A 17,635-nucleotide genomic window follows, 5' to 3' on the forward strand; every position below is an offset into this window, starting at 1 on the left:
CAGTCATTTTACTCCAAAGAGGCCACTGAAATGACGGCCGTAGAGTATAAATGTCTATGGAACGAGGCATTATACGTAGCTCCCGAAATCTCATTGGTTAGCGGTAAGAGCCAATGAGACGTAGCTGCTTGTAGGTAGATCTTTGAACGCTTCGTATGATTTTCGCGGGACCCATCTTGGCGTGTCTGCGTTTTTCTTAATTCATCGTCGCATGTTACACTATGGATAATGTTGAACGGACTCGTGGTGTGACAGGCTTGTGTGACGTGTGTGGAACAAATTTTAATACAAGAAAAAGCTTGTACCGACATATGAGGGTGAAGCATCGCAAGAATATTTATGTACAGCGTAGGAAAGAAATATGTAATATTTGCGACAAGTTTGTAACAGACGTAAACAAACACATGAAGAGACACAATTTCGCGTCTGGAAAGGTAGGAGGCAAGTTGGTTACCTCTCTGTCACCATATGAATGCTGCGTGAATCTTAATGTAACACAACTGCAAGCAGATGGCTGGTTCATAGTCAAGCGTGCTATATTGGCCATAATATGGAGATATCACCAGTGTGATATCGGGGGTGCGGCCTTTCCTCTAAATTTCTAAAGTAGTTTCATGAAGCACAAATAACTTATTTTAGATATTTAAGTAATGCAGTCCCTAGTTTCTCACCGCGGCTTCACTGTGTTGTTCCACATCCCTGAAGATTCTCCTTCATAATTGGCAGTATGAAACATGATGGATGAATAAGTGCATTAATTGTGCTTACACGTTCTTTTTCCGTTGCAGTACGCTATTAAGATATTAAGCAAAAACCATGTTTTTTAGATGACATGTACCGAGTGCAATACATTTAGATGCTCTCGGAGGCAAGAACTGATACACCATTTGGAGTGTGTTCACCAACAGAAAATGGAGTGCAAAAAAATGACATTTAATTCTGTGGAAGGTGAGGAAACAAAAGCATAGTTTATTATTTGTATTTACCAGATAACTGATGTACATTGTTTGCATATGCAGGACTTTCCAGTGAGTTAATGATATGATTTAGTAATTATTAGTGTTCATGTTGGGTATCATTTATCTAAATATAGGTAAGAAAGTATCATAGGGTAATCAATGATTGGCAATATATCTTCAGTGTATAACTTAAACAACTCTAAACTGTCGTATTTATTAAGGTGTTAATCTGGATTTGCCCCAGTGTGCTACATGTTTCTAAATCTTGGTGGTGGTGGCAGGCTGATCTGTAGTGTAGCCCTAGGCTTACTTTGGAATGTTGGTATAAAGCATTCTTACATTGATTGTATGTACACACCTCAACCATTTTCAGATTCTATGACACATGAGTAGGAGAGACTGTCTCCATTACCATTATTTCTCAGGCACCTTGCTTATAATAACTTAGAGAGCTGCTAATATGTTTTGACCTTATTCAGTGTTATCTTGTGTATTTCAACTAAATTATTTCCTCAGAATAACACACAAATGCTGTACTTAAGTTTGTATTTCTTATGCATTGTAATTTTATTTTCAGAGTTCTTTCTGTGGAAGGAACAGATGGAAGCTGAAGAGGTTTCCTTCATAAGACCAAGGGGAAAACAGGAATGTGATTATTTTGTTTCCACCGTTCTGGATATGCTGACAAAACAGCTTCAGGCAGAAGGTTAAGGGAACCTTCAATCAAAATTGGTGGCACCTGCCCTGCCTGTTTGGTAGTCAAAAATGTGTCATCTAACATGGTTAATGTCAAGTTCTACAGGACACACACAGAACACAGTCTCTCTGTGGGTAGCCTACATCTGACCACAGCTGACAGGGCAATGGTTGCTGAATTAATTGCACAAGGTGTTCCTGATACTGCAATTTTGAAGAAAGTGAGAGAGAGCATTCAAGTTGGACTCTTCAGAAGAGTTCATCTTTTAAGCAAACAAGATATTAGAAATATTAGGAAAGAATACAAGCTGGACGATAGTAGTGCACACCAAGATGATGCAACCAGTGTTGATCTGTGGGTGAGACAACAAGAGCGCCTAGGGAAAGATTCCCCAGTGATTTATTACAAAGCCCAAGGCACTGAGGATAATGGAAACAAATTATCAGAAAGTGACTTTATGATAAACCTTATGACTGAGTATCAGCAAAAAATGGCAAAAAAATTCTGTGCAGAAAAAGTTTTGATAGACAGCACACATGGCACTAATAGGTATAAATTTTATCTGACCACACTGTTGACCGTGGCTGAATTTGGTGCTGGATGTCCAGTTTCTTATTGCCTCAGTACACATACTGACACAAGGTCCATGCAAGTTTTCTTTGAGCAGATTAACAAATGTATTGGAAACATCAAAACAAAGGTAAGAAGACAGTTTCATTAGAGAATATTTGATCCACTGCTTGCTGAAAATAACTATAGCATTAACATATGTGTTTAATATTTATTTTTATAGGTATTCATGTCTGATGACTGTGACAGCTACTACAGTGCCTGGAGTGTAGTTATGGGCCATAGTGAACATAGGTTGTTATGTACCTGGCACGTTGATCGGGCATGGAGACGGAATATATGTGCAAAAGTAAATGGGAATTCAATGCTGAAGAGTACTGTACACAAAGCTCTGAACACTTTGCACTTACGGACAGATAGAGAGAAATTCTCAGAGCTGCATGATGGCTTTCTTACTTGGTGTGTAGAGGAGGAAGGAACTGAGGAGTTTGGCAAGTACTTTAAAGATAGATATTCATGGAGGGCACATATGTGGGCATACAGCTACAGAATTGGACTTGGCCTTAATACAAATATGTTCTTAGAAGCAAACCATAAAACTCTTAAATACTCATACTTACTGAAGAAAATAAATAAGAGAGTAGATAAATGTATCCAGGCCCTGTTCCACAGAACGAGGGACTCACTTTTTCAAAGATTAATAAGGCTTTGTAAGGGGACAGAGAGAACTACACGCAGTGCTGAAATAAGAGTCACAGAAGAGGTTGTGGTATCAATAAGGAACTGATACACTGCGTTGAAGATGGCACATGGCATGTAAACACCCTTTCTGATCGGCCCCCATATACTGTCACCTATACAGAGAACTCTTGCACTGCATGCCCATTGTCCTGTCCTGAGTGCAAGGTATGTACACTTATTTTCAACAGTTAAATTCCTAGGTGTAACAACCATTTGTGCCAATTTGAGAGATGTTAATCCACATGTGCGTATAATGTATTATTTTGTATTTCTTTTCAGATCTGTGTACACAGTTATGTGTGTTCTTGCACAGACAATTTGATCAAGGGTAACCTCTGTGAACACATTCATGCAGTGGAAATCAGCAAAGGAACTGTAAAGCTCCCTACGCAAGACAGGTTCTGCAGAGAGTCATCTGTGCAGGAGTTAACACAAATAGTTGCTCAGCAGACTTCAGATGCTGGCAGCACTGTTGACTACCGAGCTGCTTTGGAAGACAGGCTGACTATTGTGCAACAATTAGCAAGAATTGCTAACAGCGAAACTGCTGGCTCTCTCCTTGCATCATTTGGTAAATTAATTAAAGAAATGAGGGCAGGGCATTGCATCGCAAAAAGAACTCGTTGGTCTGCATTTTCCAGTAACTTGAGCTCCACCAAATGAGACATGCAGGATTCAGAAACAGTTCCAATCAGTAAGGAAGACATGTGAAAAGAAGGAACATTCATTTGCAACACCATCCTGTGCAGAAATTGAGGCCATTATACAAGACCTCTTGGGGAGTGGAAACAGTAGCTGAGACCATGTATATGCAAAAGACAAGTAAGGAAACCATCCAATAGCTCTGAGAATTTTTCTTTTTGTGCTTGTAAGTGCAGGGTTTTCAGCACAGTGTACACAGTACTCTTCAGCATTGAATTGCCATTTACGTTTTGCGCATGTCCTCTGTCTCCACTTCTGGCCAGCATGCGAGGCACACAACCTGTGGTCAGTATAACCCATAACTACACTCTCCTGGCATTGTAGTAGCTGTCACAATCACCAAACTATATTGATAAAGGGTCGACAGAAGCGTCCGATCCCACGCGTCTGCTTTGACCCGTCACGTAAGGGTGTTGTGTGTGACGTCATGACGGCGCGGAGTTTGGTTTGAGTGTGGCAGTCTCCAGTTCTGTTTTATCTTATTTTATTTACTTTTCTGATCTGTTCGTTCTATCTCGTGAGATTTTTTTTAAAAAAAAGACAAAAAACACTAATCAGCTACTGAAGCATCTTTATCTTCTACGGGTTGCTGGGGTTACGACCCCTGGGGAGGTGGGTGGGTATTCATGCATGGCTGTCTTCACTTACACGTTGTAGCTACGCAAGGCGTCTAAATTTGTTTATATTTAGTTTGCCCCCCACCCAAAACACCCCATTTCCCGCGCTTGTCCCGTTAGTGTCATTAGGCTTCTTGTGGAAAGTGTGTGTGTTTGTTTTTGTTTCCGCCATATTTGTGATGTCATGGGTCAAAGCAGACGGGCGGGATCGGACGCTTCCGTATTTCCCTGATAAAAGCTTTGTTGATGAGACTGTTGTCTTGTGTTTGGTGTTTCTAGTAAACTTTTTTATCTGATCTAAGAAAAACCTGCATAGGCCAAGCTTAGTGTGTGTAGTGAGGCAGTAAATAACAGGGGATCTTGCACCAGATTCATCCACAGTCAACAGTGGTGTTACACAGCACACTTGCACTAATAGGTATAATTTCTTCTCAAGATTGTAGCATTAGAACACCATATGCAATTAACTCGGGAACATTTGCTCTTTCAGCTGTAGGCTACCAACAGAGAGATTGTGCTTTGTACATGCTATATAGAACTTTACACTAACCATGCCATATTACATCCTGTAAGGCTATGAAAGAGGCACCACAGCTGTGACCATATTCTGAGCTGCTCGTTACATTACATTAAATTAATACTTATTCCATAGTTCATGAATACTACATTTCATAATGGAATGTTTTTGTTACAGTTTTTTTTTTTTACAGTTGCTACTTCATATGAAAAAATCATATCTAAAAATTCTAATGTTGTTTGGCTTTCTATCAGACTTTTAATGCTATTAGGTAAATGAACAAAGATTTTTGTGGCAGTATAATTCACCCCCTTTTCATTCCAAAGTCAGATATAACCCAGAATAGTGAAGATCATACTTTCTTTTACTATTATAGCTATGCACTTTGCTGTTATTTTTGAATTGGGATGAATTATTAACAACAAAAAAGTTCGTAAATGAATATTTGTTTTGTGAAGGTTCTGTGAATATCCTGAGTTTCTTAAATAAAGGTCTGCAAGGTGATCTTAGATGGGCTGTGGGCATTATTCTGATTTGCACTTATGTGCAATGAATACTTTCTCTCTTAATGATGAATTACCCCAAAATGTGACAGCATATGAAACCAGTGAATGAAAACAGGCATAGTAAGCTAATTTACTGGTACGCTTACCACCAAAATTTGCAATAACTCTAATAGCATAAGTTCGTAGCCTAAAAATGAGTTACTCCCGCAAGTTTGGGCCTGCTCCCCCCCCCCCCCCCCCCAAAAAAAAAAAAATTGCTTTTCACCCCTTTCCTATTCAGATGCTGGCCATGCCTTGTAAAGTCCCACCTACCAATGCATCAACAGGAACCAAACCTATGCCTGACAAAGTAGTTGCCTGAAGCAGCTGATCTAGCTGCATATTGACCATCCCGACAGAGCTGTTCAGTTGGGCCGTCATACAGCATAAAAGCAGAAACCACGTCAACATTAGTATGGTTCATTGCAGATGGTATTGGTACCTGTCATCTAATTTTTCCACAAGATCTGGCCCATGCCTCTTCCATGGCTGCTAGTTAACAGGACTTTCCTCTTACATTCTACTATTTTTATTTATTTATTTTTGAAACAGTTGGTTTCCTGGTGAAAGTCTGTTCATATCTCCTCTGTTCAGATTTAATTGTAAGGATTTCTGTTAACTATGTAATTTTATTATGAAATATACAAAAAGTTTCTTGACTGATCATTCTTGTTGTATTGGGATTAGCTGACAGTAAAGCTTTTGTTTTTCATAATGAGTTACAGAGAAAGAATGATGTTGTATAGCATCTCATAAGATAAATCACTAAGTAATCCTGTCACATAAGTAGAATAGTGTTTAACTTAAGGAATGTAAATGTCACCTAAAAGCATTGTCATATCCTTTCCTTCCAGTTGAGATTCTTTCTCTTGTATGTACAAAGATAAATTACCCACTATTTCCAAATGTTATACATCTTTTTATTGAATTGTACATATGTCCTTGTCTTGTTGTATATGTCTGTTCAAGGTTTTTCCTTTTGCTGGTGTCTGTCTATAATAATGTGGGTTCATGTAAAACATGATGGTTGTCATATATTTATACCCTTTTTGATTTGTGGGAATGACTGGTGTAATGTTTCCCTCTGTTTCTTAAGAAATGTTGTCTTATGTTTATGAATGATTTCAAGCATTTTTGTTAATTCTGTATGTAATGGAAATGTATCCTGAAGAGACTTAATAATTACATATATTTTTTTATATCATTTAATGTGTTTTATTGATCCTTGGATGATAAGATTGTTACCTTAGTGATAGCAGCATAGTTGCAGATCGGTGATGTGAACCAAGCAGACTATAATCTCAATGTTGGTATGAACTATCTTTGGTGCCAGTAAGTGAATTCTTTCAGAATTTAATTTAATACAGGTGCTAAGTGTTCAACTTCTACTCCTGTGTTTCAAACCTTAACTAACTGTGTCAATGGTTATTTCATTCATCTGCCACATGAACACAAAATGGAAGATAAACTGTTAAGAACTGAGCAACTGAAATGTAACGGAGTTTTGTTAAGTGTTGATTTACAGCTATTAAGAACTTTCTGAACAACATCAATTCTTGAGGGTGGTGGTCTGTAGTAATTTGCTGACACTGCAATTCTACTACAGAATGTTCTGAACAATGTTGGGAAGATAATTTTTCCTCGCAGAGCATTTGACAAATCTTGTCTTAAGTTCTTGTTACCTTCCTTCTTATAATTGAAAGCAAAATTTATTGTATCTTGAAAATAACTACAATTATAAAGGTCTGCAATGTTTGAGGCATAAAGGACAATGAAAGGTAACAACGTAGGTTGAAAGATCATATTGTAAGAGTAGTTCACCAAAGTAGAGAATACGTTAGCTCAAAAAATGTCTTGATCATTACCTACTCTTTGAAAGAATCTACGACCTAGTTCTCTGAACATGTGGCCTCTTGCAGCTACAGCATGCACAATTCATTTCAACAAGTGATTATCCAAAGAAGCTAATTGCTTTGAAAAGTACTTTTTGTACAACCAAAACCAACTTGCGTGCCTGACTTTACAAATATTTGACCAAAATGTGACATGAGCGTTACTTAAAAAAATTCCTGCACCTGTTTCATTACAGGTAAAAGCATTTTGTGAACTTCAAGGTTGTATGTAACTCCGCCTGTCACTACCAATTCATCTTCACTTACCCAAAGTTACAATGGTTACAGAGAAAATGGAAAATTTATTTTTTGTAGAAGCTCTACTGTTTCCTTCATGAATATCGAAGCTGTGCAGTTTCAACAAATGAGTTCGTCAACAAACAAATAACTGTATATATCATAACTACAGTCAAATTTCAAAAGCAATGCATTGTAGGTGTGCACTATGAGATGTCCCACAGGTTATAACAAACACTTGACCTGCAGCCTTCCTTTCATTTTGTAATATGAGTGATGCCTATAAAACTGTATTAACTATGAATTTCCAGACTACTAATTGTAAGATTATGTGAGCAGCAGGTAATTCTTTGGTGTTACCTGTTTCCATGTTGTTTCCAAAAATTGTACAAGTATGCTGCAATACTGATCTCATTGTTACTATATAGGGCATCCAACTTTGCTTTTAACAGCTTACTTTGTGCAGTAAGACAAGCAGTTGGGTGCACTGTATACAGGTCTTACTAGTACGGACTGAAAACAATGTAAGTAACATTCGCCTTCCTTGTTCAGACCCAAAAATTACTGTTTTTGCGACAAGAGAAAAGTGATACAGTGATTAATTTAAGGAGGAGAGCCATTCAAAATATTTCTGCTGTCACATCCTAACTTACTTGGTATGACAAGCACGAGTACATACTTTCGCACTGTGCACATAATGAATATCAGACCATCCTGCTTCCACAATGGGTTACTTTGTTCTCAGATGCTGACATGTTGATTAGATTGAAAATTAATATCACATCTTTAGTATGTATTGTTAAGACTTAAGCAAGCAGTGGAAAATTTTAATACTGTCAAGGAAAGTCCTATCACTTACTGCACCACTCTTTCCAATTACTTCCAGGTATCAGGTTGGCAGATGTAATGTATCCAAACTAGTTTGTTATGTATGCAGCATTCTTAAAAATTTTCATTGAAATCAGCTTTTATCTTTTTTCCACATGGCAAAGTGTATTTGAGGATATTGCTGTTAACACTTTTTTTCCACTATCAATTGGAAGGGAATAGAAAGTGTCCACCTCTCGCACAAATTTTCATGCCTCTATAGGCTAATGTGCTCATCATGAAACAGAGCTCTTGTTTCATAACAGAGACTGAGCAAATGGTCTATCACTCTAAATGTACAGTTTTGGTACAAAGTGGCAAAACCCATTAGCAGCCATAGTGAGAGAAAATACATGTTTACAGATGTAATAAGTGAAGTGAGCAACATATAAATATTATTTTCTAAACATCCACAATTATCATCTTAGCAGAAAGCAACCTTTTCAGTTAATTTGAAAACTGTAGACACCAGCTGTGGCTCTGTCAGTGATGACAAAGTTATCACATCACTAATTTTTAGAGCCTTTAGATATTGGGAATACACAGTCCTGGAAAGGTGAGTACTCTCAATACAAAATTTTCAACAAATTTCAGTTTGTTGACGCACTGCTTGGAAAGTTAGAGGCTTCTAATATGTAACACTGGCAAGCAGGTGAGATAATATGGTATCCTGAGACACTACTATGGCGGAGTATATCACCTTTGTATTTTGTTGGATTCACCTCAAAAGTGCAGTTTTTTGGCTCAAGTTTACAGTGGGCCGCCCATGTGCAGATGTTGGCGCAACACTCGTGCATGTATGATTAAGAGCGGATGTGTTCTTACTTTTGACAATAAAATCTGATCACTCATCTTCCCCCACTCATGTTTTAATTTGAAAAAAAAAAAAAATCATATGAAACATTGATTCACAAATCAGCTGTTCCGCAGTCTTAAATTTCCCCGACAGCCCTTTGTAAAGTTTTACCATCCCTCTGCACACCATTAATATCTCGTAACTTTCAAATGACATTCTCTCAGTAAAAAAACACATATTGCTTTTCAATTTTGCACTTCTGGAGGAAGAGTGTCGCCAGTTTCATGTGAAGGCCTAATTTATAAAGCATATATGGATCTGAATTTCATGGAGTATGAGGAACCCCTATACAGAAAAATGTAAAATTCCTGTATGGATTTAAAGTTGTGGAGAAGTAAATGTGCTAAATTACTGTTGACAGTTTCAATGTAAAGCTTTCTGGATGGCAACACACATAATTTGTGTTCGCAAACAAATAGCAGATGATTGTTTGTCACTGAAGAAAGCAGTCTAAAAGTCATTAACAGCCTGCAAATTAACCTGATTAACTCGCAACGAACTGAAATTCCAAATTGCATCACCTACTTGACAAGCACGCAATACATGCTAGCCTATATACTTTTCCACCCTTCACTGTTCAGGATAACAGCCTACTCTGCAGTTGGGCAATAACACAAGGCAACCACTTTCGATTGACCAACGCTGGCAGTATCACCTACAGCAACTACTGTTCTAGGAACTTCTGTCTTATTATGATTCTACGAAACCAATCACTGATCATTTAAAACAATGCTTATCTGTGATTCGAGCATGTAGCGCTGCTCTTGAAGCGGTAAAACGGGTTGAGAGGGGCAGCTGCTTAGGGAAGAAAATGCTTAACGCTACCTATAAGTCTTCCGAACCAGCAACTGATAGTTCCCTGAACGTTGAAATGTTTTGTCAAGAATGTTGCCCCAGGAAAATTTAAAAAAAGCATTTCAAAATGAATGAATTCTTCTAAACTCATTATCCATGTAAAGCATTCACAAAAACTGCACATCGGAAACAACTGCTATAAACTTAAAAGGCCATGACATGACGCATAGATCAGAAATGACATGACGCTGAAATCAGATGACCCAAAATTAGTATACACAACATTTTATTTCATTCCACATGCTAATATCGTAAAAAATGCAAAACACAAAATGTGACATTTTCCGACAGTAAAGATGGGAGGGATATTAACTGACCCATGATTTCAAATCATATGTCGCTTCACTTCGTAAATTTTCGATATACGTCCATTTAATGCTCTCAATTACGAAAGGCACAACAAATACACACTTCAAGATGGCTGCCCCCTCCCCACAGAAAACATAAATATTAATCCAGGTGATATTTCCAGAGAGGATAGTAACTGGAGCGAACAAATATTTTCGTACTGCTACGGAAATAGCCGCTGGCCATCGCGAATGACAAATAACATGTCAGAAAGTATAACATAATACAGTGGAATATAATAATTACTATCCTCATCATTTTTCAGGAGATTGTCAAAATATGTGAATATATCACAGTAACTGCTAATATTTACAGAATTGGTACACTGACAGAATAAAACACAGTTACGTACTTTTAATAAATTTATCGTACACAGAATACCCGATCTTGACTGTTGCAACCAAGTGCTGTCAAAACTGAAATATAGCAGAATTTTTACCTAAGCTGGTCTATCAGTCTCTGTTACGATATTCATCTACAGAGTAGAAGGAGAGGTCAATGGAAGCGTCTGATTCCACCCGTCTGCTTCGACGTAAAGGTGTTGTGCTGTGTGAATGTCATTACGGCACGGTGTTTATGAGTTGGTTTTTGTGTGTGTGTATGTGGGGGGGGGGGGGGGTTGTCGATCTAGGTTGCTGGTGGTAATTATTTTTTTTTTTTTCTAGCTGTGATGTTTTGTGTATTTATGAAGTATTGAATGTGATTTAATTTCTGTAGGGATGATTGATTTGTGGACTTTTGGGATTGTGGTTTTATTTTTCGCAGTTGTGGGTGTTGGTTTTTTGGCATCAGTAGCTGTGGTGGACCTATATAGGTCACTGGAAATGACCAATTCCCATTTTCATAGTTGTGTGTGTTGATGTTTTAGTATCGTCATCTGAGGTTGACCTATGTAGGTCAAGGGAAATGTCTGATTCCAATTTTCGTACTTTTAGTTGTGGGTATTGGTGTTTTGGTATGGTCACCTATAGTTGACCTATATTGTTCAAGTGAAGTGTCCGATTCCTGCAGATTTTTGTTAGTGTAGCAGAATGCTGTATTTTTTTTTTCTTTTTGTTCTTCATTTTGTGTTTTGGGATCATGGTGTGTTTCTTTACTAGCTTGTCCTCACCCTAAAACCCCCAACTTCCCGCAGTTGTCCCATTGGTTTGATTGTATTTTTGGTGGGAAATGTTATTGTATTATTTATATGTATCTTCGTGTTTGTTGCCATGTGTATGTAGTGACGTCATAGACACACTTAAAATAGCCATTTCCGGCATATTGATGACGGGTGGAATCAGACACTTCTGTATCAAATAGTCTTTCAAACACACTGTAAACCGTGCCTTATCTGAAACCAAGTTTTTAATGGTTGCTGACTTGCTGGCAGTTTATTGAAAATGCATGTTCCTGAATATTGGACCCCTTTTGGACCAAGGTAAGTAATTTTCGGTCTTTATGTAGATTGCTGTTCCCATTTATAGTACTGATATTATGTATTAAGCTATTGGTTGGAAATACTTGTAACAAATTTCATTAAGGAATAAATATGCTAGGAAGCAGTGGTTAGAATACAAAGTTCCTTGAACAGGTTCCTACATGATGTTCTTGAATTGATACCACAAACGATTTTTATTACACGCTTTTACATGCGAAAAACTTTTGCTACGTTTGATAAGTTACCACAGAATATGCTCCCTTATGAAATAATAGAATGAAAAAATGTGGTATGCCCTTCCCAACTGGATTTATTATCGAGTTGTAGTCCCACAAATGTAACACTGTCAACCTTTTCGATCTGCATGTCTTCATATGTTATAAACATGCTGTCGGTGGAGAAATCGAGCAGTTTGCAAATCTGACATAAAACTTGGATTAGCGTACTCACACTTTCCCCAATAGGACTAGCTTTTACAGCACAGGAGTAAACGAATCTGTCACATTACGTATTTTTTTTGTTGTATTACAACTTACAAGGCTGTACACTTTATTCTATTATGTGAGCAGCACAAGAAATTAAGCTTCGAATTTAACCTACAGTACTCAGTTTACATATTACTTCATACTTAAAAACGCACGTTGTTAACATTTTACTTAAACAGTGCTTTGGCGAAGTTCCGCGTACTTTCTGTCGCAGCTGCGAAGATAATATTTCTAATAGCGACCGATAACCTACAAACATTTAATATGAAACACTAATAATCGTTCTAACATCAACTAAAATGTACCCGGAGTTAATAAGCTACGGTTATGACTTGATTCATACGACATTCCTGCTATTTCACACTACTCGCAGTTATACTGATAACTAAACTGATGGATTCCAACTATGCCTTTATTTAACTTTCGGAGTATTCGGTATTCGCTAGCGAAAAATAACTTGGCAGTTATTAATAACGGTTAACGATAACGGTTATCAAAGAATAACTGGAACTGTGATAACGGTTACTCCAGAATAACCGTTTGGCCCACCTCTAATAAATAAAGCAGATGTTCAAAGATCTATCTACAAGTAGCTACGTCTCATTGGCTCTTACCGCCAACCAATGAAATATCGGTGCCTGTTGCAACAGCTACGTATAATGCCTCGTGAGGATAAATGTCTATGGAGTGAGGATCCGGGTACGCAGAACGAGAATTCTCTATACTACATCTCCAGCAGCTCAAGTCATGTGACTTTCAGATGGCACATTTTAGCCCGTACAGCGCTTAGCGTATTTTGAGTGCTATTACTTTGCTGCTACAGACAGAACACCTCCAGAAGTACCGTGATACTTCGTATACGCCTTTTACAGACATCTTAACAATTTGATACCAGGAACTAAAGCTGACTTAAAGATGTGAAGAGAAATGGTATTGTGCTTTTTCGCCACAGTATCATAGTTCAGATTCCACTCTATTTACGTCTTTTTCGGTAACAGGATAAGAAGTGAAAGCCAACAACACTTTTTGTACGTTTTGCATTGCAATTGTGGCGACCACAGCCACCATCTGGCGTGTGTTGTGTTAGTGCGCGAGTGTCAACCAGAGTGCAAGTGTCAATTTTCGAGCATGCGCCAAATAGTTCCTGAACCTAGTAACGTGAGCAAACAATGAGCTCACTAAGAGCAACTGATCTGTTCCCGTATTCCTAATATCGCGAGGCTGATAATTAGCATGTTACAATCAACTTAAGTTCTGTTGTTGTGTTGAAGATATTCTGGTGTACGTATTATTCCTGTAACAGACACAGTAGAGACTCAAGGCCTGATTCTCATAAGCAGCGGCCAAACTGGTAACCCACAACAAGTAAACAACACAACAGTGAAAGTTTGGAGACTATAAACCCTGCTGTGTCCAGACTACTCATGAGGCTACCACCATTCTGGTCATACAACCTGGCCTTGTGGGTAGCCAATGTAGAGGATTTTTTTCTATTCTTGTGTGACTGCAGATGCTTCTAAATTCGCATTGATTGTTTGCCAATTGGAACAGCAATTCCCGGATGAAGTTCAGGACATCATTGTCGCACCACCTGAAGGGAATGCATACGACTTCTTGAAGTCGGTAGTGATCCTCCATATTTGTGCACCTCAAGAGGAGCACATTAGACAGGTGCAGTTACTAACCCAAGAGGATATCAACGAGCAAAGATTTTCAACCGTACCTGCAGCATATTAGAAGTAAAATAGATTCAGGTATTGTACCCAATTAACTGTCGTGTACTATCTGGAGCAGTCGCTTGCCTCTCTCTATCAAGATGATTATTGCGACACAGTGAGAGATGTCGCTAGACGGCGTGGCAGAATTGGCTGATGAAGTGCTGGATGCGGTATCGCCTGCACCCAGTGCGCGAGTACAACCACAGCGGTAGTACGCGCCGAGTACAAAGCATTAGCAGCGAAAGTCGATCGGCTAGCGGAATATATTAGCCAGTTGGTAGCATGTTCCAACATCGGTGGAGATCGCAGCCGCAAAGAGATAGAAGGTGCTCTCACAGCAGGGCCGCATCTCCGTCACCTGCGTCAGCACTTAATGCACAGAAGGACGTCTACTGGTACCATTGGCGTTATGGGAAAGGTGCACAATGCTGCATCAAGCCATGCACATACCCAAACGCCAGCGGCAATCGACCGTAGGTGCTCCGTGATATTGCCTGTCAATGACACAGCGCCTATTCATTAGCGATTGATGCACTGGCAGTAAATACCTGATAGACCCTACTCCGATTTATGCATCAACGCCGTGCATGCTGCTAAACTGATGCTGACCACGTACAACATTCTGCCTGAGAGCTAAGAATAACTTGCCTATCTACACATATGGCCTGCACAGAATAGAAGCAGATTTCGGCCTCTGCAGTGATTTACCATGGAATTACACTGTGGCAGATGTGGGTGAATCAATTATAGTTGTGGATTTCTTGGCTTACTGTAACCTTTTGACAGTCATGCCCACTGCCTGCCTTGTAGACCAGACCACTGGGCTTATGGCTGCAGTCCAATCTGCCCAACTGATAATCACTGTGGACGGTGAATATGCCGCATTACAGAAAGACTTTCTAGCGTTAACAAAGCCACCAGGTATACCGAAGGACATCCAACACAGCACTGTCCATCACATCAAGACGACCAAGGGGCGACTGATCTTCTGCCAATTTCGAAGACTTGTGCCAGACCAGCTGAAGATAGCAAAACCCTAGCTCCATAGCAAGATCAAAGAGAGCATTATGTGTCCGTCTGCCAGCCCCATGTATTTACCCCTGCATCTTGTCTTTAAGAAGTGTGGTTCATGGTGGCCTTGCAGAGATTACAGAGCTTTGAAGACCTGCACAATTCTTGACATATACATGGTACCTCTGTTCTGTGACTACAACTATGTGTTGAGCAGCACTTGTTTATACAGTGAACCAAACTGCGCCAAAGCCTACACACAGATTCCAGTGGCAGACAAGGACACCCCAAAGACAGCCATTATTACACTTTTGGCTTATTTGAGAGCAAGTTCATGACTTTTGGCCTTCAGAATGCAAACGTGGCAGAGGTTCGTTCAGTGCTGCAAGTTTTCTCGCTCTATACCTGACTGACCTCTTAATGTTCTCTGCATCACAAGAAGAACATGGCCAGCAACTCGTCCAGGTTTTCCAACGACTGAGTGAACACAGAATTGTGCTGAACATGGCGGATCGTGCCTTCGGTCAGCCATATATGGAATTTCTAGGCCACTGTTTACCCTGTCAGGCTTGCTACCATGGCCGGACAAGGTTGAGGCTACATGCCAGCTGCCCCGGCCAACCGCATACAAAGACTTAAGGCACTATTTAGGAATGTTGAACTTCTTTTATCGATGGTAGCTGCCACATGCAGCTGAAGTTCAAGAGCCACTGACAGCTGCACGGGTGGACTCGAAAGCTAAATGCCACTTATCAATTATCTGGACAAACGATATAATTGTGGAAGTTGAGAAGTCTAAACAAGCGAGAGCAGACACAGCATTGTTGGCACATCCTGAGCCGAATGAACTATTGGCTATAGTAGCAGACGCATGTCAGAGGATAATAGGTACTTCAACAATATGTCAATTACATGGAAGTTGCTAACCTTCTATTTTCTAAAATGCTGACTGCCTCACAGAAGAAATGGAGCACATATGACAGGGAATTACTGGCGATGTATGAAGCCACCAATTACTTCCCTCCTCAAGTCGAAGCTCAATCTTTCATAATATTTACTTACCACAAGGTGCTGCCATTCAAGTTCTGGCAAAATAACCTAAGCTGCTCTCCAAGGCGACACAATCAGATGCTGTATATAGCCCACACTGCAGAGGGTGAAATTGTTGCAATATACACAGTTTGTGATTTGCACCACTTGCTAGTTCATTGTTGATCCAATTTTTCTTTATTTACCCTTTTGCTTTTTATAGACTAGTAGAATAGCTACGTCATTCTTCGCCATTTCATCAGAAAAGTAAAACCGTGCCCTATGCACAAAAAATACAAGATCAATGCTCACATTTTGGAAGAAATGACAGATAAAGATTTTTTTTACATTTTCTGTCGCCGTGATTCATTCTGTCGAATCTGTTCTAATTAATTACATTACAATCACAGTGTATGGTTAACTGTCTCAATGCAGAAATTCTTAGATACACCTTAGGATTTGAGAACCTGCATACACTGGAGGAAATTAATCAGACTGTCATGTATAAATGTTGTCTACATGTGAACATAGCACCACTATTTATACTCTGACTGTCAGTTCACTCAAATACACTTGCAAATTTATCTCGCATGCTGTTAAAATTGCAGAAATTGTTTTTACAGTACAACACTTTCTAATACCATGTCTAAATATTTTTCAATATACACTCCTGGAAATGGAAAAAAGAACACATTGACACCGGTATGTCAGACCCACCATACTTGCTCCGGACACTGCGAGAGGGCTGTACAAGCAATGATCACACGCACGGCACAGCGGACACACCAGGAACCGCGGTGTTGGCCGTCGAATGGCGCTAGCTGCGCAGCATTTGTGCACCGCCGCCGTCAGTATCAGCCAGTTTGCCGTGGCATACGGAGCTCCATCGCAGTCTTTAACACTGGTAGCATGCCGCGACAGCGTGGACGTGAACCGTATGTGCAGTTGACGGACTTTGAGCGAGGGCGTATAGTGGGCATGCGGGAGGCCGGGTGGACGTACCGCCGAATTGCTCAACACGTGGGGCGTGAGGTCTCCACAGTACATCGATGTTGTCGCCAGTGGTCGGCGGAAGGTGCACGTGCCCGTCGACCTGGGACCGGACCGCAGCGACGCACGGATGCACGCCAAGACCGTAGGATCCTACGCGGTGCCGTAGGGGACCGCACCGCCACTTCCCAGCAAATTAGGAACACTGTTGCTCCTGGGGTATCGGCGAGGACCATTCGCAACCGTCTCCATGAAGCTGGGCTACGGTCCCGCACACCGTTAGGCCGTCTTCCGCTCACGCCCCAACATCGTGCAGCCCGCCTCCAGTGGTGTCGCGACAGGCGTGAATGGAGGGACGAATGGAGACGTGTCGTCTTCAGCGATGAGAGTCGCTTCTGCCTTGGTGCCAATGATGGTCGTATGCGTGTTTGGCGCCGTGCAGGTGAGCGCCACAATCAGGACTGCATACGACCGAGGCACACAGGGCCAACACCCGCCATCATGGTGTGGGGAGCCATCTCCTACACTGGCCGTACACCACTGGTGATCGTCGAGGGGACACTGAATAGTGCACGGTAC

At 40.2% G+C, this 17,635-nt stretch overlaps 1 protein-coding gene across 2 annotated transcripts; it reads left to right on the forward strand.

Moving 5' to 3' along the window:
• The first annotated feature begins 165 nt into the window (after positions 1–165).
• Positions 166–4,992, forward strand: LOC126262507 (uncharacterized). 2 transcript variants are annotated; one of them, XM_049959179.1, is made up of 5 exons: positions 166–434; positions 789–948; positions 1,537–2,356; positions 2,450–3,132; positions 3,247–4,992. In XM_049959179.1, exons 3-4 carry the CDS (start codon positions 1,739–1,741, stop codon positions 3,011–3,013), a joined length of 1,182 nt encoding a protein of 393 aa, XP_049815136.1. In that variant the 5' UTR covers positions 166–434; positions 789–948; positions 1,537–1,738; the 3' UTR covers positions 3,014–3,132; positions 3,247–4,992. The 2 variants fall into 2 exon arrangements, with proteins under 2 accessions (XP_049815136.1, XP_049815137.1); XM_049959180.1 differs by lacking the exon at positions 789–948.
• Positions 4,993–17,635: the final 12,643 nt, after the last annotated feature.

The sequence above is a fragment of the Schistocerca nitens genome, chromosome 6, assembly GCF_023898315.1.
Source record: "Schistocerca nitens isolate TAMUIC-IGC-003100 chromosome 6, iqSchNite1.1, whole genome shotgun sequence".
Classification (NCBI taxonomy): domain Eukaryota; kingdom Metazoa; phylum Arthropoda; class Insecta; order Orthoptera; family Acrididae; genus Schistocerca; species Schistocerca nitens.